The sequence below is a fragment of the Parus major genome, chromosome 6 (assembly GCF_001522545.3).
Source record: "Parus major isolate Abel chromosome 6, Parus_major1.1, whole genome shotgun sequence".
Classification (NCBI taxonomy): domain Eukaryota; kingdom Metazoa; phylum Chordata; class Aves; order Passeriformes; family Paridae; genus Parus; species Parus major.
This window is the reverse complement of record NC_031775.1, coordinates 356,237-375,779: the sequence shown is the minus strand read 5'-3', so window position 1 is coordinate 375,779 and position 19,543 is coordinate 356,237. Positions and strand designations below refer to the sequence as shown.

The 19,543-nt window shown below is 39.6% G+C and overlaps 1 protein-coding gene and 1 long non-coding RNA gene across 2 annotated transcripts in view; one reads left to right on the top strand and one right to left on the bottom strand.

Moving 5' to 3' along the window:
- Positions 1-19,543, bottom strand: part of MYPN (myopalladin) — a 48,417-nt gene that overhangs the window by 8,820 nt on the left and 20,054 nt on the right. The window contains exons 6-14 of the mRNA XM_015632623.3: positions 18,472-18,543; positions 18,103-18,244; positions 17,539-17,562; positions 15,459-15,575; positions 14,662-15,031; positions 12,066-12,647; positions 10,436-10,583; positions 754-975; positions 168-317 (exon numbers count right to left, since the gene is read on the bottom strand). Of these exons, the coding sequence (XP_015488109.1) occupies positions 168-317; positions 754-975; positions 10,436-10,583; positions 12,066-12,647; positions 14,662-15,031; positions 15,459-15,575; positions 17,539-17,562; positions 18,103-18,244; positions 18,472-18,543 (1,827 nt within the window). The remainder of the gene's footprint in view (positions 1-167; positions 318-753; positions 976-10,435; positions 10,584-12,065; positions 12,648-14,661; positions 15,032-15,458; positions 15,576-17,538; positions 17,563-18,102; positions 18,245-18,471; positions 18,544-19,543) is intronic.
- LOC117244655 overlaps positions 7,965-19,543 on the top strand; it is a 50,302-nt gene continuing 38,723 nt past the window's right edge. The window contains exon 1 of the long non-coding RNA XR_004498131.1: positions 7,965-8,051. This is a non-coding gene — a long non-coding RNA (uncharacterized LOC117244655). The remainder of the gene's footprint in view (positions 8,052-19,543) is intronic.

Genomic DNA, 19,543 nt, shown 5'->3' with positions numbered 1-19,543 from the left:
TTTCATCAGTCATCATCATGGTTTCCTCTCCTATGCTCTGAAGCACCTGATTTGTGATAATAATCACCACTTGATGACCAAGTGTGTGGCCTAATCTGTGTTCCTATGAACATATATTAGAAAAAGATGAAACAAGCATTTTTGTAAAAGAAAATAAAACACTTTACTTGGGGGTTTGCAGCCATGATCGTGTAGTTGCCATCATCATCATTAGTAGCAGCTTCAATATATAAAGAACATGTTCCATCTTCTTCTCTGTTCATTTTGAAATGGGAGTTTTTCTTTGAAATCTGCTTGCCATCCTTGAACCAGTAGACCTGTAGTGATCAGACACATCCCCATGACTTAACAGTGACTAGCAAAATAGCAAAAGTTGAGAGATGGCTAATAAAATGTTAGAATATTATAAAGTTCACAGATCAGTTATAATAACAGAATGATTCCAGGTTGAACTCAGGCAGCTGCATATCATAGCTGGGCCTGTCAGGTTGTCTTTTCTTGGCTCTAGGCACGTTTCTGGTCAGATCAGTTCTCATCTTTCTGGAAAGTTCTGGGGGCTGTGCAGTTCTGCATCTGCTGGAGCCAGGTGGTTGGACCTGAAGGCCTGATGCATGCTCAGGAGCAGATACTGTTATTTTAGAAATGATTCATTTGGGAGCTCTCGCCACAGAGCCACGTGCTTGGGAGGGATGTACAGAAACTAGTGTGGGGTTGGGTTTTATTCCTTTACCAGTTACAGTGAGAGTGACATACCTTGGGAACAGGTATTCCAACTATTTTACAGGTGAATGTGATAGGGGATCCTTCCATTACCCGAAAATGCTTGAGTCTCTTATCAAAGATGGGAGCTATGTATTTGCCTGTAGGGATTTCCTCGTGTTGGACTTCATCATCTGATTCATCCACCGGTGTCCGCTCAAGGCGAAATTCGATTTCATTCATCAGCCTCTGCTCAAAGCTTGAAATCCTGTATTCCTGCAGGGTGAGAGGGGCACAGGTCTCAGCAAAAACACTCCTATCCTGGGCTATATGCAGCCACTTTTGGACTAATTCTACAGCAAGCAAAAAAAAAAAAGCCTAAGTAAACCTAGGGCATCCTGAAACAGTCTGAATTTGGTTTGCAGACACAGATCAGGTATCAGCAGTCTGCACAGAGTAATGATGCTGAGTTTTTTCACAGGCAGCAAAAGAAATCAAATATGTAATTCCTCTAAGTCCCTGTCAAAAAAAAAAATTATACTCTTGCACACTGTTGATCAAAAGAAATCATTAAAACACATCAAATTTTTGGGGATTTTGTGTTCAAATAGTCACCTGCTAGTTATAGAAATGAATGCTGTATATTGTAGTTCATAATTGAATAAGGGGAACTATACCTACTAAAAGAGAAAATTAGGAAGAAAGGGAAATATTTTCAGAATAATTAACTTCAGGTTAAACTTGGACAGATTTCTTGCTGAGCTGTAACTAAGAATGCAAAATATATTACATTGTAATTCTTAGAAGATGAAACAGATTATGCAATAAAACCAGCATATTCCTACATAAATGAACATTTCCAGTTTGATGTGATTATGAACTTCCTCCTGCTCCCCTGGATTCAATTAGAAATATCAATTAGCTGTTTTGCATGAGGAAATCTCCTGTCTAGACCAGGAGGCATTTGATCAAATGTCTCTTGCTGTGACTTGTGAAGCCTCAGACCAGGAGCCCTACAGCTACGCTTGGATGCACTTCTCAGGTAGCTCTTGAGCTCCTTGTTCAAGTCATTACAAAACTGCCTTTGCTGGGGGAAATCTTGTGTTTACCTGTAAAAGAAAAATCAGTTTTCCCAGAGCTGGATTTGTGCATGTTTTCAGCCCAGAGTTTGCATTCCTGCTTCTATTGAATATGGAATTTTAGAAACCAACAAGTAGTAAATAAGGGTGTAGCCAATCCTTAGATATATTCAATTTGCTAAAAAAACAAGGTTCAGAAAATGCATCTTGTCTGAAATCTTATAGAATGTTAATTAAAGGACCAGCAGATATCCCAAAATGCTGGTGATTACTTCCATGATCATTTAGCCATTCCATTTTACTGCTGATTATGCCTTTGACCAACAGTTTCCAGGGATCAGAGAGAAAAGATGGAGAGGCTGCAAAAAACTTTAGCAGACAAACTCTTCTGCTTTCTTCAGGAGACCAAGGAGACAGCAGTGGCCAGAAGTTTAGACATTACAGCAGAGTTTTGAGGAGACAGGGATTTGTCAGACTTGGGGGTGAGAGGAGGAAAATGTGGCAGCCACAAAGCAGACAAAGCTGGAAATCACTGTGGTGGGATAAACAGCCTTGGCAATATCTTATTTTGGAACTGGAGTGGTAGATGTTGTGTGTTTTCATCTAAAATGAAGGTTAGCTGTGGTAAGAAAGGAATTTGGTGGCTGAAGCTGCTCCTCCTTGCACTGGTGCCTTGTTCTCAGGTGCTGCGGGGCTCTTTGTTCCATGCAGCTTCAGAGCAGCGCGGAGCTGCAGCGTTCCAGAGTGCTCACAGGGAGCTGAGGGTGCTGAGTGTCCCCTCCAAGATCCCTTCCTCACCTTTGTCACCTTCCCCTGCTCTGACAGGGCCACTCTGCTCTCTGCCACTGCCCTGCTGTGCCAAGCAGAGCTCTCAGCTGGCTGTTCTGTCCCAGGGTGAGACGTGCCAGAGGCTGGGAGCCAGGTACCAGCCACCTCCCCAGGGGCTGGGCAGCACCAAACAGCCTGCTAGGGTTTCATCTCCTTCAGCTTTTCTTCTCCCAGGTCTCAGCAAATTGCTTTATAGATCAAATTCCCAGCTCATTAAAGCCAGTGTAAAGCTGGAGTTTCTCTGATTCCTCACCAACCAAGCGGATCATTTTCCCTTGTGGGTGTCAAGAGCTGGTTCTGGTGTTCCAAGGGAGAACTAAACCATCAGTGTTTTACCCTTGATACTCAGAACAGGCCTGTGTCTTTTTTAGGAAGGCAGAATCATGTAAGAATCAGGGAGTGGCTGCTGTAGCAGAGGGAAGTAATGGGGCTAGAAAGGCATGAAGGCATCACCATTACACTTTCAGGGCATCACATTCAAGTGGAAGGTGTTGACTGCAGAACAAAATGCTGCAGAACAGAGTTAAATTTTGAAATATTGCAAGCTGATGGCACTGTCCAGTATTGTTTATAGACAGCTGAGTTTAGGCAGCAGTTTTTCATATGGATTTTTTTTTCTAGAATCATTGCTGTCCAAAAGAAGTCATGGTATGCTGCAAGAAATTTAAAGCATGGCCATGATGGCCAACAGATGGAATCAAATAATGCTGATAGAGACAATTAACATCTTTCTTTTCCTCTACTCCAAAACTGTCTTAAGTGATCTAACCAACTAACATAAATAAAACGTAGAGCAATCATTTTCAAGTTGTATGTAACCAAATTAACCTTGCATCTGCTTAAGGCCCTAAGAAGTTTTCTGTGAACACAGTGGATCATTTTCTTTCCTGGCATGATGTGCTGAGGATATTAACTTCCTACAAATTACTCCATTAAGAAATATGGGCACTTCTTCCTTTTCAAATCTCTGCTTGCAGAAGAAAGTACAGCAGAGGAAGGAATTAATTTCATGGGACCCTTTGAAGTTAATTATGGAGGGGTTTTCTCCCACATTTCTTTGCATGTGACCCTGGATGTTTGTGCACACACACACACAGAGGTATAAAAGTAGAATACTTTTAAAATACCTTTTAAATTAGAACACATTGAAGTCAGGGTTCCCACAGCCCCTGTTTTCCTGTGTGTTGCCCTCATACTTTGCTTTTCTAAACCTGCTCTGTGTGCATATATGTGCTTGTGTAAATTTCTGACCAAACCAACAAGACCAAGTGAACTTTCCTGTGAAAATTTGAATGCCAAAATTCAGAGGCCAAAGAAAGAACAGAAATCTCTGAAATAAGTGAGAATACACTTCTGTATGCAGAGTATAATCTTGGAGGTTTCTGCTTGTTTGTTGGGGTTTTTTTTAGGATTAGCAAGAGCAGAAAGGAGTTGTTAATTTGGCTTTCTGAAGAACAGTTTTTATCAGAGAAGCCATAAGCCTGTTTTTGAATGTGATTACAAAAGTGGTGTAGGGCAAAGTGTTGTTGTTGTGGTTCAGACAAGTATTTGGTAAAGTGTCACACAAAGAACAAGCCATTGTAGCCTAGTTTTACAATGTTAAAACTAGGCTGCAGTTCAGCATACTAAGGAGACTGAGGGAAAGAGTACAAAGGTTCAAGCCCTGGTTTGGAATAAAAAAATGTAGCATTGCAGCTCCTTTTTTGGCAGCTTTCCTAGAACATGAAACTTTTACAGGCTGTAATTCACACACTTGTTCAATACAGTAGCCAGATATTTAAAATTATGATATCTACCAGCTACAAATTCAAGTTCCAGTTCAGTGGTGTGGTGCTCTGTACAAAGTATAATGTATATAATGCATCTGTAATTGTATATATTTATCTCTGTAGGCTGGGTAGATTGCAGCTTTGGAAATCTGGCTATTTCTCCTACATCTAATGCACATTGTTTAGTGTGCACAGTGTGCAAGAGGGGAGTAGGCAGCAGTGCTTGTGTTAATATTGTCACAGTATAATTTGAAGGGTAAAAGACTTAAAACTGACCAAAGAAAAGCCAGGATATATACTGAATATATATCTGGAGTGGTTTTGTACTGTTCTAGTGGAACTCTGTGGCAGATAGAGAAGTGCAATGCAGCTTTCCTTCTGCTTGCCTTTGCTCTGCCTTGGCAATGTTGTTGTAGGCTGCTGGTGGGTGGCTGTACTTTGTCCTGAACAACAAACAAAATCTTCTCTCAATGCCAATCTCGCTGAAGGAAAGGGTTCACATCATTTTGTCTCTGTGATGGGTCTGTTTGGCTCCATCACCATCATTTTTCACAGTCTGAGAGCACAGCACCCTTCAGGGCAGGGCTGTGGACTGCATTTTACCTGTGGGAAATTGAGGCCTAAAGAAGCTGAAGGACCTGTTAAGGTAACACAAAAGCTGAATCATGGTCTCCTAGATCTTGTGGAGTAATTTAACTCCTGGGCCTTTCTGCTACCTGTGAACATTTTTGGCAAAAAAGAGGAATTGCATAGAGTGCAGTAATTCCTGTTAGATTCTAAGCACCTTTATTTAAAAATATGAGTTCTAAAATCCTACATCTCTTGTAGTTCAAATCTATCTTTATCAGGATTCAGATCTCAGTGAATATACATACTAGCAGTTAGTAGAAGCTTGTAGAATCAAAATAATCTCATGTTAGCATAGTAACTCATGGAAATTACCACAAACAGAAAGGCTAGGGGAGCTCTAGTCAAATGTTGATTCTGGTGTACTCTATAAAAACAATTCTGTTGCCAACTTAATGCCAGCGCTAGACAAATTTCCCAATTTAATCCCAGTTTTGTAACTTTTACTAGATTGCCTTTTTGGCAGAATTATTCTAAATCCATGTAACAGTTTATCTAAGAAAATGGCATGTATTGCATCTCAGCATCTGTTTCCAAGCTGTAGCACTCATTAACTTCACAGTCTAATCTTGGCTATTCTGGCTGAAATCTCCTGATTAGTTTGGATTCTCTCTCCTCTCCCTGTTCCCCTCTCAGCAGTGGGAATCCAAAAGCAGCAGATCCAATGCACAGGCTTTTCTCTACTTCCCATGCCCTATGAAGAGGTAGCACTGGGGTGATATATGTCCTGCAGATGAATTATATGGCATGAATCTCATGCTTACCCACACACAAACCCACAAAGAGCCTAGCAAGGCATTGTCTAGCTAGACAATATTCAAAATACAGTTCAGAGTGATTAAGCAAGAAGGAGGAGAAAGCAAATGGAGTTGCCATCTCCAATTCCCACAGACTTTGTAGCTGCAGTGAGCTTGTGCAAGCTTGAAGAGCTCAGCTTCCCTCTCCAGTGTGAGCTCTGCAAGCCAGGATCCCTGCCATGAAAACCTGTCTGTACTTTCTTATTGATTACATCTAGGTCTTGAGCCACAAGCAGTTGTTCCACTGCTCATTGCCACAATTACAGGGAGATTCTACATATTAATATCAGTTTGTCTTGGTCAGATTCTTAAATCTCTTTGAATTTTTAGTAGAGAGCAGACAAGTTTCCATGGGGAGTCTTTGTGGTCAAATTCCCATCCTGAGTCTAAAATTGCCTACATTTGCTGACCTTTGAGAGATGATGTGAAGCTTGATTTTGAGCCTGATTTTTGGAATGAAGTGTAATTTCTGTGCCCTGGGAACAGGGTTCTGGGTGATTTGTGGGGGCTCAGTATGGGAACTGCAAGGAGATGGTTCTGTGGGATCAGTGTTGGGGTTTTACTGGTGTCAGGGCCTGTGTGATGAACATGGATCTGCACATGGCTTGGGCTTTTAGTGATCTAAAAGCTTTTGGACAAACCCTGCATCTCTTCTGATCTGAAATTTCTTATCAAGCCTTCTCTAGCAAAGGTAAAGAATATTCATGTGAGGGCTGTGCATCATTTTCTAAACAGCTGTAGGTTTTGTCTTTGTCCTAAAAATAAGGCTGCTATCTGAGTCTTACATAAGGCACAACCAATCAGCACTGCCACGTGATATTCTTCATAGTAAATGACACAGATATGTGAGCATGGTTTGTAGTTCTTATAACCAAAATGTATAAACCAGGCCCTAGTATTTAACTCTGCTCTCCTTTATTAATGCATGGGTGATCCATTTAGTTTTATTACTGTACAGGATTTTGAGGTTTAATTACTTCATTTTTCTCTTTTATATTATTTGTTTAACAAAATGTTGGGGAGATAATACCATTCATTTTTAAGTTTTGCCTCTAAAGGTGAATTTCTCTGTTAACAGAGGAAATATTTATCCATGTATTTATGTTAGTGAAGCCCATGGATGCTCTCAAATACCAGGTGAAAATAATTAGTTTCCATTTGCACATTTCTATTTTTCCATTTGCCAAAGTCTCCTTCTTTCCTTTTCTCCCCACACATTTTGTTTCTACGTGACACATTCTGACTGAGCATTACTGAGATATTTTACTTGAAAGGCCCAATGGACTAGACTGGCAGATTTTGGGAAGTGGAGATGGAAATTCTTCCATCAAATGCTGCAGTTACCTGACATTCACTGAGGTTATGAGACTTGGATGCTTGGTCTCACAGCATTTCAATCTCAGTCTCCAAGAGAAAACTCCAAGCTTTGTGCCAATAAAACATTCCGGGGGTGGAGAGGATTGCATGGGGATGTTCTTTGTCCTTCTTGTCCTCTTTCACTTTGCAGAAATACTAAAACATCCACTACAGCAAGGACAAGAATGCAGGTGGTTTTTTATCCTCATTTCTGGGCAGTAGAGTGATTCTCTTTTTATTTCTCTGTTCCTTTTCTCCATCACAACCTGGAAGAAAAAATTCTAACAGCTTCCTCAGAGGAATCCTCATCATTGAGCTGAAATGCTCTTTGAAATATCCTGCTAATTGAGGGCCTGTTCTTGGTTCCTGAAAGTCTAAAGTTTTATTCTTGGAGCTGGAGAAGGTGTTTTTCTACCACCTAGTTAGCTTTCTAGCTTTTCTAGCTCAGGTCACCTGTTACAGAAGCTGTTCTGAAAGGTGGAATTTCCAGATTTTTCTCCTGCTGTTAAATGAATTAAATGAATTAAATTAATGTTAATGCTGTTAAATGTTAAATGAATGCTTAATTATTTGAGCAACCTGGGACAGCACCAGTGCCACATGTACCCACTGGCAAGGAGTGAAGCCTGTCCTTATGGGAATTCAGAGTTATGAATTCAATTGTCTTCAATTCAAGGAAGACACTGAGTCAAGTCTCCTCTATCCTGGGATTTGTCCTAACATCTTCCTGTGATTGCACAAAGCCGTTAGGGCACCCTTTGTTTGAAAGAACTGAGAAAATCTGACTGAAAATGTTTGGGTGTAACTGAATCACATATTTTTTTTTTTTCAGCACTCCTAACTGTGACGAAATTTCACCTGGCACTAGAGCTTGCCACCATCTGCAGAAGTGACAGGTATGATGTTTTTTTTCTGGTAAAAATGACAGCTTGTTATTGCATGTACTTGATCAAAGTTGCAGTTAGAATCTTGGCAAAGTCGTATTTGTATTTCTGTCAGTACCTCCTGGTCATCATAGCTGTAGAAGCCCAGAGACTAATCTGTTCTGTCTGATGCAGCATCAGCAAAATTCCCAGCTATGCTCTGATCCTGGATTTCTCTATTGTTGGTGATGAATGATGTACTGGATGAAGCAGAAGGAGTACATCTGGATTATCAGATATCATGCTGAGTGCATAATGCTGACACTTAGGAAAAGCTCATCTTGTGAGCTAAACATTTTTCATATGGAAGTCAATTTTAGACAATAAATGGAGCACCAGAATGCAAATCCCTCCTGTTCATTACTGCCCTTTATGTGGTAATACAAGACAATACCAGGACTTTAAGGCACAGGCTTGTCATCTGCAGCGTTTGTTCTGGATGATCCCTGCATGCTCTGCAGGTATTTTAAATGAGAATGAACTCTGCTGTTGAAATGTGGGGTCCCAGTACAATGCTCTAAGTAAAAATACACCAGAGGACACATTTTATGAGAAGGAATTTTAAAAATAGCATGTAGACAATGCAAGGAAACCAACATTTGAGATTCTTACTGGATGCTGTACTGCATTAGGCAGTGATCTCTCACACAGAGGAGACTTGCATTTGTATTTATGAGAGGGTAAGCCCTTTCCTACCATTACAATAATTAACTTAATACTGATAATTCTGTCTGTGGAATGAAAATATCTCCCTTTTAATTCTGTGTTAAGTGTGAGAGGAAAAAACGGGACAAAATATATGGCTGTGAATCCAGCACTCCAGCATGTTATTCTGATGGTGTTGGTTGTTCTATGTAGTGTAAGGCAATAGGAACTTTGGATCCTGTCATCTGTTGAAACAATCACTGCCTTCATTGAGGAGAAGACTCAAGCTTGAGTTTGCTGGAGTAGGCTTTTCTCAGGTGAGAGGAGTAAAATCAGAAGGGATTCAAGTTGGGAATTGAGAGGAAAATGAGGAAACTTTTATTGATTTTACTTTATTGCCATTGGCATTCTAATTACTGTAACAATTAGAGAGGTGCCAGCTTTGAACTTTTTCCATGTTTGAGGAATTTGAGTATCAAGATTTAGGTTTGGTCTCATACAGAATAGCAAATAAGTGTATAAATAGCTTTTGCTGTCAGCAGATAACTTTGCCACTAGCACTGATGGTTGTTTCTAAAGGGGTTATCATGCAGTTAACTCCAAACACTGCCTGGTATTTCACAGTAGCCCTCGAAATAATTTGTCTTACTAGCATAGCGAGTACAAATTGCAACCCTTGTGATTCATCTGCAAAACGTTCTGCTTGCCAGTTGTTTTACTCAAAGTGCTTTGGCAGTGTTGTCTGCCAGAAAGAAAGGTCAGCAGCAAAATTAAAAACCCCCAGGGATTACACTGCAGTTGTCCTCAGAGGGGACTTTGCTCCAGAGCCTCGGTGGCGTTTTGCTTCTCTGTGAATGTTCTCTGTCAGAGGGGCTGGTGGATGTTGGGAAAGGTTCTTTGGTTGACAACACAGGAGACCAAACCCTGATTTGCTGCTCTAATCCTGAGCTGTGGGACAGCTATGGAGGGCTCCATGGCCAAGGTGAGAGAAGAATAATCACCTGCAGGCAGAGCAGCTATCTAACAGTCCTTAGCGTGTCCTACTGTTTTTTGAGGGAGTTGAACCTGATTTGCAGTCATTTCCACCTCTGAATGCTATATCACTTTTTATTTCTTCTTTAGTTTCATAGGCAGTGCACAGATCTGGTGAATTTATCAATTTCAGTTCAGAGTGAACTGATATTTTGTTCCTTGAGCTTTGCAAAAGGTCTTTTATTTTGCTAAATTCTTACAATAAAGTTCTCCGAGAAGTCCCTGTCAATTCATATAAGTTTGGAAATGTGGAAAAATAGGTTTAATGCTAAAAAATTGAAAGCCCATTTTAGTTCAACCAAAAGAAAAACAAAAACCTTATCCTAAACTGTTTTGTTACTTTAGTCTTTGTTTCAAAACATAGAATGTACAAATGTGAACGTGCAATGAACTGAGCGACTTGAAAAGCAATAAAATAAAAGCAAATTTCCAGAAGCTTCCATGAAAATAAAGAAATTTTACATTCACACCAGCCTTTGAGATAACCAGAAATGAAAAATGCTGTTTAGTCACATGGTAAATTTTCTACAGCTGCATCCCTCATGGTTTCTGTTTAAAGCTCCAGTTTCCTATTCCAAAGCAGTGTAGCAGCTCACCCACACAAACACCCATTTTCCCACATCATCATATACCTCTTGTTCATGAGTGAAATTTCTTTTAATAAGTCTCAGTTTTCTTACCTGCTGACCACTTTGTTGATTAGCATCCTCTCTGAAATGCAGTTTTCTTTCCAGGTCCTTCACAAGGGCAACTTTGTTTTCCCGAATAGAATCTTCTGTTGCTAATGGCAGAGGCTTCAGGTTTTTCTTTGTTAATCCCTGGGTTGGGCTATTAAAAGAAAATTCTGATACTAACATGCAGCAACCAGCACATATATATTTCATCACATATATGATATGATATGTTATGGTGGAACCTATTATTTATTTACATAGAAGCCAAAGCACGATACAGGATATGGTACTTTTTATTTTTGGGACTATCATATTATTATTGGTAATATCATATAATTAATTTTGGTACTGTCATAATGGGGCATCCCATTCTCATGCAGTAGAAATTAAAAACACACATCTTAAAGAAAACAAGGGTTGTAATGCTATAATAAGTATCTAAGTTCCATATATATTTATCCTGCAATAATGATATCAATAATGATATGGTATTTACTAATAAAATGCTGAAGAAGTGAGTGTAGGTGTTACCTTAGGTGTACAATGTGTACATTTGACTGGTATCAGGCAATAATTTAAATGTTAATACAAGTTCTCATTGATCTTTATCTCACATCTGCATCGATCATTTACTCTTTCCAGGAATTTTACTTCTTTAATTTCTCTTGCCCTAACAGCAACAGTTATTTTTTGTTTTAATATTATAGGTGTGGTCTGTTTAATTTTAGTAAGGTTTGAAAATAGTAAAAGACAGACACAGGGACACATTTTTCTGTTGTAATAGCAGATTGGTTGATGTAGTATCAGCAGGGTAGTCAGGAGATTGTGACTTGCTGGTGGCTATCACTACCTTAAAATATACCACTGATTAAAGGGGAAAATATTCCTTACTTTGTGCAGGATTTGGAGTTCTGTGGGTAAATAGTTGTACCAAAGAACATGTGCTAGCCATGCTAACACAGAGTTCACATAGTCCACAAAAGGGAAATATGCTTCAACTCCACCAGTAGAAACTCTTGAGGCCACCACCTTTCCAGTACCTCATCATCTTTATTTGCTTGTATCTTGGTAGCTATTTTGTCATAGAAATCATGCTAGCTGTTAATTAAAGTATTTATGGGCAAACCATTAACTCTCCTGAAATTTTCTGGGGGACTTCAAATGTAGAAAGTACTGCAATCAGAAAAAGACCTTTACATAAATTATTTCTTAGATTCACCTGGACTAAAAATAAAACAGCTTGCAGTATAAGGTACCTTTAAAATTTTATTTGTTGCTTACAGTAGGTATGAATGTTTTTATACCTGGTATAAATAGTGACTTTTCCTGCAAGCTCATGAAATCTCTTTTCTCAAACTGGTGGAATCTTCTGAATGTCTGAGCCCCCACATTCTTGTTTATCTGTTTGTAGGACCCCATTTCTCTATTTTGAATTCTGTCTTATTACAGAAGGTATTATCCCTTATTTACTGGATGTAAAGATTAGATTAAATGACCAGAATATATAAGTCACTTCTCTATTTTACAAGAGACTTGCCTTTCAGGGACTCCCCCACTGACCACCTGAACAGAAACACATCCTGGTTTCCTTTGAGGATTTCTCCCTGCTTTCATGCGGGTGGTTTCTGCTACTTACGTGGCTGGTGTGCTTCTGGGCAGTCCCATGGCGTTGGTGGATGGCGTGGTGGGAAGTGAAGGAAGAACAGCACTAAGGAAAGCGACTGGATTCTGGATGCGTGTGGTTGGGGAGAGGGGAGCGGGGGTCACAGTCTGCGCCTGGAACTGTTTCACACTGCCAGCAGAGAACGCTAACGGAGGCACCGCCGCTTCCTTGGGGCTTGCTGCACACTGTTCGCTTTTGCTTGTAAAGCCTCCTGACGGCCTGGCCGGGGCTGCTGGAGGATTTGCTGTGAAATTCTCCATGTGGTTTGTTCTCTGAGCCTGGGGGATGCTGCTGAATGTGCTGGAGGAGCTGGCAGAGGGGCTGGCTGGCGGCGGCGTTTGCGGTGCCAGGAACTGCTTGGGGCGGCCGTAGCCAAAGGATGGCGAGGCAGAGGATGAGCTTTGCTTGTACAGGGTTGAGGTGGACTGCTGGTAGAGGGAAGTAGCAGAATTCACCAAAGTGCTGTTGAATGACCACTCTCTTAGAGATGCCTGCTGCACCTGCTGTTGTTCGAGCAAGACCTGGTTGTGGAGCTGTTTTAACTGGCTCTGATCGCTGCACAGAAAATAAAGATGAACAGAATTGGTTATGAGCCCCAAATGAAGCAGTTGCTGCCTTTCCATGTATGAATTCAGAGAGAAAAATTCTATATCCTGTGATACACTGAGAGACAGGAAACTGCTACATGACATTCTCTAACATTATGAGAAGAGCATAATATTAATTTGCTACTAAAATAACCTTTTCCTTCATCTCCCCTTCTTTGCCAGAGGCACCAAATTTGCTTTTTGTCTGCAAATTATTTGACTGAAGATAATTCTTACATTTTAGCATGTGAAATATAAATATAAATCTTACTCAGAGATATTTAAGGGGTAGCATTGTCAAAGTCAATTATGGACCTCTTTTCTTGTATTACTAAGAGTGAGATTTGGTGTATCATAATTTAAATGAATGATTGTAAACCAGATTGCATTATTTACCTCCTGCTGAAGTTCTGAAACAGCACTTTGATAAATATTTGTAATAATCCACCATAGGAGATATTGCCAACGTAGTTGAGGTGGTGTTGACATGCCGGAGAGGATAATTCAGAGAGGATTTGCATTCCATGCAGCTGTTACTTTTCTAGATGTTATCTAGTGGATAGTTTTTCAGGGCAATTAAGGAAAATCATTTTGTCTTGTGAAGTGGTTTATTTTGTTATTGTGTCTATGGAAATACAGCACATGAAAAGCAGGAGAGCTTTTTCCCTTCCAAAGCCAGAAAAGACATAGAGGATATGGAAAAATGATTGTGTACTAAACTATGGACTATTAAATAACTACTGATAACAAGTGGAAAATGTAGAGACCAACCACAACTGCTCCTGACAAAGCAAACACATATTCAACATAATTTGGTTGTAGTTAAAAGTCTTTGTTTCTACAATGCACTAAACAAAAACCCCATTAAAGGCAGATAAAGATAGCAATTTCAAGCTTTCATAAAGCAGAATGTAGAGAATTAGTAGCTGTGTGGGGCTGATTTTGTGCCCTTCACATAATAAAGCAATGCTTTGTAACACAGCTTTTTTGGGAAGGTGAGCTGAGAGAAATTCTGCTTTTTGCAAGTATTGGGTACTTAAATACAGCATCTGCCTCCTGCTTTAAACTCAGTATAGCTCAGGAACTCTGTAGGGCTGTGAATGTGAGCTTCACAAATTAAAACCCTGTGCTCCAAGTTCTTCCTCTGCTACCAGGAATACGAGTTCTGTCTTCTTGTAATGCTTATGCTATGAAATTACATCCTTGCTTAAGAGCACCAGTGAATTACTTGATAAAGTCCTTCCTGAGCCCTTAGGTAAAACTTCTGCCTATTTAAGAAATGAAATGAAGATGTTTGTGTGCTTTTTGTTAGGCTATACGTGGGAGGTTGAAAAAAATGCTGAAAAGACTTCTCTTAATAAACTGCAGCGTGAATTCCATCAATTGTCCTCTAAGAAAACGACATTACTTCTTCTAATTTCCCCTTCAGCTCCCAGTGCACCAATCAGGTGCTTTTTAGTTCAAGTGGTTTCACATTATCAGGCATTTCCAAGTATTTTATCTGTTTTAGGAGGAGATGACGTTTGTGGGACGTACAAGTCATGAGGCACGGCCTTTGGGATGACAGTTTCTCGCTGGCTGCCAGTCTGTACTGTGTGTAAGACTGAATTTATCTGCTTTGGGCAATATTTCACACCCAGAATTGAGTGAGATATGTTTGAAGAACCTGCTTTTATTTTGCCTGCATAAGATCAGTGTTCTCCACCTTTTGATTGCAGCAGAAAACGCTGTGGAATTAATAACATTTCCAAGGGAAAACATTTTCCTTTTTCAATTGGAGATCACTTTTCCTCACAGGGATATACAGAAAAAATAATCTAGTGCTGGAGAATTTGTTTTCTAAGATTATGGTTAATTGGGCCAATGCCATGTAATCTTTTTATTCTGCATTTGAGTTTTTGCTCCAGTGCAATAGTGTCATGGTCAATAAATACTAAATACTACCAGTGATGCTCCTGAGAATTAGACTTTTGTTTACTTACAGCTTTGGCTTAGCCAGTACTGGGGGAGGTTCCTTGGATGGTGATGTTGGCTCTGCTATTTTCATTGGCTGTCCATTTATCTTCTCTGGGAAATGGTTGGGTCTGATTTGGTTTGTGGCACCAGGTCCATCCTCTGAGGACGACTCACTTCCTTTTTCATCTTCAGGCAGCTTGAAGTGGACACGGAGCCCTGCCTTGGAACTCGACCTGGGTTCGTTGTGGTTGACAAGAACCCCTTCCAGTTTAGGTTTGGGTGTTTGGTTTGCTCCCTGGCTGGCAGGAGTTTGTGGGGGAGGCTGGTGCTCAGTGGCGACAAAGTCGATGGAGCTCGTGGTGTGAAGGGCAGCAGCATTACTGCTGTCCTCAGGTGCTGAAAGAGGAAAGAAAGGTGAGACCTGTGGGATATGTAAATGCCAGAAATCATGGTGAAATGAAATCACAGGAGTTATGGTTCGAAAAACTCACTCTGATGTCCTTCCTGCTGTTGCACCGAGTTGTTAGACCTTGTTTGTTTAGGAACAAATTCCCTTGGAAAAGGAATGTTGTAAAGGTAGAAGGAAAAGGGAAATCTTGGAGAATCAATCAGTGATCTTCAGCCACATCCCCAGAAATTATCCCACTACATCTTTGAAATACAAACTATTTGGTTTTTCCCCCAGAGAGTTCTCACACTTTTTAGTTATGAAGAAAATTTCCAGAACTTGAGCTGCATTGGAGTCAACAGTACACAGCATAAATGCTCTGTACCTGCTCTGCTTGCATTTGCTAGGGAGCAAAGGACTCAGAGTAACTCTTACCTTTGACAGTCAGACGAGCTATACTGGACACTGTGCCATATTTATTGCTTGCAGTGCAGGTGAAACTGCCTGAATCTTCTGAAAATACTTCAGCAATCACCAGAGTACAAATCTCCTCTGCAAAAAAAATCAGGATGAAGTGAACATGCAGTGAACACACAAAACCCTGACTGCCTTTTGGGGAGATTTCCTTAAGGTCTTCCACCTTGCTCAGTTTGTTTCTGGTTCCATCAGTATTATCAATTTTGGCAGCCTTTGTGTGCAGCAGCTGTTATCAGCATTGTCTGCAGCAACTGGTACCCTCTGTGCTCCAGCATGCCCAGTGAAAGCAAAGAACAGGTGTCAGCAGTGTGTGGAAAACATTAGAAAATGTTTTCCCAACACACAAAGTACAGACTTAAAAGAACTTAAAATTGAATTTGGAAAAATATACGGTGTACTCCCTGCTCGCAGCTCACGAAAATATAGGTATTTTTATCTCTGCAGATTGAAAGATTAATTTTAATTGACTGGGAGCAATTCAAGTGGAGTCACTCTGTAGGGGGGAGAAATGTAAAATACATGCATATAGACTGTTGTTCTCAAAAACAGCAGTGCAGGTTTGCAGATAGCGGGGATTGTGCTTACAGAAAGTTGTCTTTTGACTTCTTTGTGAAGATACCCAATGGGCACCAAAAATATGGTAGCAAAATTGTACTAGGAAAAATGATATTCCATCTAGAAAAGTCAGTCTGGGTTTATGACATTCCTGCCTGACAGGTCTGGGCAGCAGTGCCAGCTAATAAATACCTGTTGTGGTGGGATTTGAAATCTTTTGGTTTGGCTGTGTAGCTGGGAGGAGGAGGAGGGACAGTAACATCTAAAGTGAATTAAAATGTGGGCTGATAAAATTTCTTCACCTACTCAGAGACTATTTTCCAACAATAAACTTTCCTAAAACCCTCCAGGATAAATATTCTGGGAGTACTTTTGCAGAAGGCTATAACACACTTAAATTTGATTGTTTCATGTCATCACCAAGGAAAACCTAATAGCAACAAAGAGATTGTTTGCTATCAACTATAGGAGAATAATAGTTTATTATAGTAGGATGATAACACAACTAGTTGAAGGCTTTATAGTATCTAGTTTATCGTGCTGGGATCTGCCAACCACTGCATGCATGGAAATCCAGATTCCTTCTGAATGAGCAGCAGGTGATGAGGCTGTGACAACTGCACCCAACTGATTATCCCCTAAAAACTGCTTCACATTACTCAGCAGTGATGCCACTGCACACTAACAGAACAGTGGCGGTGTCTTCTGGTACAAGCTCCATTTTTTCAGTCCTGAATCTCACACAGAGACAGTTTCTTTAGAGAGACTCTTTGTGGGGTAAATACAGAAGGGTTTTTTTGAGAAAAAAACCACTTTTTATTTCATAAGAATTAATACTCCTTTGGTAATTTTCCATCTTGAGAGGGGTGGCTTGGTATTTTTAGTGGCAAAACACTTAGCGAGGAGAGTGAAACTCATGGAGAAATAATCAAAGCTTTGTGGCTCCTCTGCTCCAGCCATGTGAAACAGTCCACATTCTGCCCTGATCCTTGATATCAGCAGATCCAGCCACATTTTTAGGATTTGCTGATATCAGGGATGGAACACCTGATGTGGTACTCTCACATTACGCTGGTAGGGAGCACAGGGAATGGCTGACATGGCTAAACGTCTGATGCAATGTTCCCTAACTGGTAAACTAGATAAAAATAGCTCAGGTCTACCTCATCTCATGTACTTCAGGACCTCAGATGTACAGGGGAACCTCATACATTAATTTTATTGATCTTTGGCTCGTTTAGATCCTGAGTTAAAAGTGGGTCCAAGCAGAATGGAAACTTTTCTTCAAAAGAGATTGAATTAATTCAAATTACATGTTTGTGGTACAGTCTGCAGTGAAATGTATGTCACTAGTAGCTATAGAATGTGGGGAAAAGAAGAAATTATGTTAATTAAATAACGAAGTTTTAATATTTAATGTTTTCTGAGGTTAAACCACCACATTTATGTAAAGGAAAAATGATGAGCCTTTGATGATCCTCACCTGGTTCAGCCATAGATCGTGGTTCTAAAGGGAAGAAGAGGAGAATTATTAGATTGAATAGAGTTATTTTTGCCAATATTTCTTTTTCCTTAAGCACTAAATATAAAGTTTGACCTTCTAAATATGATGAAATACTCTTTTTGATCCAATTTTCTGTTTAAGGGGAGGTAAAGACAGCCAGGCCTTTCACTCAATGTCATGTCAAAGCCAATGAACAATATGAACACTGTTGTGAACTTGGGTAGGAATGGGAAATAAATTCTCCAGTATTGGCACAATTCTATTTTGTCTTAAAGACAATTTCTGAAACTCTGACCCACATGAAATCAAGATATGATGAACCATTGTTTCACTTAGGTTTAGTTTAGTGTGGTATTTAAGGAATTTCTGTTGAATTGTCACAATTTTAGCATTTCAACAACTTAGAGAAAATTGCAGATGTTCTGACTGCATTTGAAAATTAAAATTACAGTTGTAGTAAGAAATTCACAGTGCTGCTATGTTAGCAATTTTGTTGCTTGCCTATGTTTTATTAGACACAATATTTTCACACAAGAAACATACTTTTCTGTAATATCCTAAAATCTGGAGAGTCTTCTATCAGTGTTCCTTCTCTATACCATTCAACCTTTGGGGAAGGAGCTCCTTTCACCCGACATTCAAAAACAACAAGCTGCCCCTCAGAAGCTGAAATATCCTGTAACATCTAATAGAGAAAATGAATAGACAGTCAGTAAATGTCTCAATGGTCTGGATGTAGTACTGATTTCAGTAAGATTTAATAATAAAGCCACTTGAACCCTTGAATGGCTTAGGAAAAGCTATTTTGTCTTTTTTTTTTTTTTTTTTTTTTTTTTGAGAGCTAATTTTTAATTCTCTCTTTTTTACAATTATCTGACCTCTGCTTTGCAAATATGTCATAGTAGAAATTACCTTTGTAAATACAGGAGCAGCAATTATAGGTCTTCCATCCAGTCCTTGCAAATAGTTAGTGGGGCTTTGAGCCTGTGGATTAAAAAACATCACAAGATGATGTTTAGGTGTACAGACATTATTTTATTCATATACAAGAGAAATGTGCTTTTGGAACAGCATAAAAGAGATTTTGGTGGATGAAGTCTAAAGCAAAACACCTAATGCAGTGAACAGAAATTCTGTTGTGGACAACTGATCTTCCTGGATGGAATAACAGCCAAAATGCTGTTAATTACTTTTATTGCCCTACTCAGTTAATCATGGCAAGAAAAGCTTTAGCACAGTGTATTGTAACATCTTTTCTTCAGTCTTCAAATATATGTTGTCTGCTTGGTCATAGTCTTGTTTTAAAAATTCTTACTTACAAAATAGTAATTGATGTTGATAAGGAAATGTTAAGTCACGTGTGTGACTGCTACTATAATTCTTCTTCTTTACCAAAACCAAACCTTTTACAGAGGTGGGATATCAACCTGTTGATCCTACTCAGTGAAAGCAGAATGGAATTGTTTTCCTCCTGGAAAATTTTGTTATGTAGGTTGAGTATTTAATATAGCTTTTATTATTTTAGTGTGGTAGGAGTTGCCCCAGAACAGGAGAATTAATGATTCAGTATCTCAGGAAATGAAGTAGATGGTGCAATAATTCTGGGCTATAAACTTTGAAAAGGCACTGGAAAGAGAGAAACTCAGAAACTTGTGAACTTTGCAGTTTTAACTAAGTATGGCTCCTCTTTCTTATCAGGAAAGAATTCACAGCTGTGAATATGCAACAGAAACAACTCCAAATTCATGGTGACATTAATTAGAAACCCTTGGATGTGCATTGTAAAATGTTATGTGGCAAACAAGCTTATCTACATATAAATTAAGTATAGTAGTGAAATGACTCAGCTTAAAATAAGTTTCATTGAAAGGAAAAGGTTTCAAGTGGGTTCTGTAGTGAGGGAGAGGAAAACATGCAAGGCTGGAAAGTGCATGAGCCAGTCTGCAACGAGGAGAGGCCACAAAGGTGACTCCACATCCCAGTG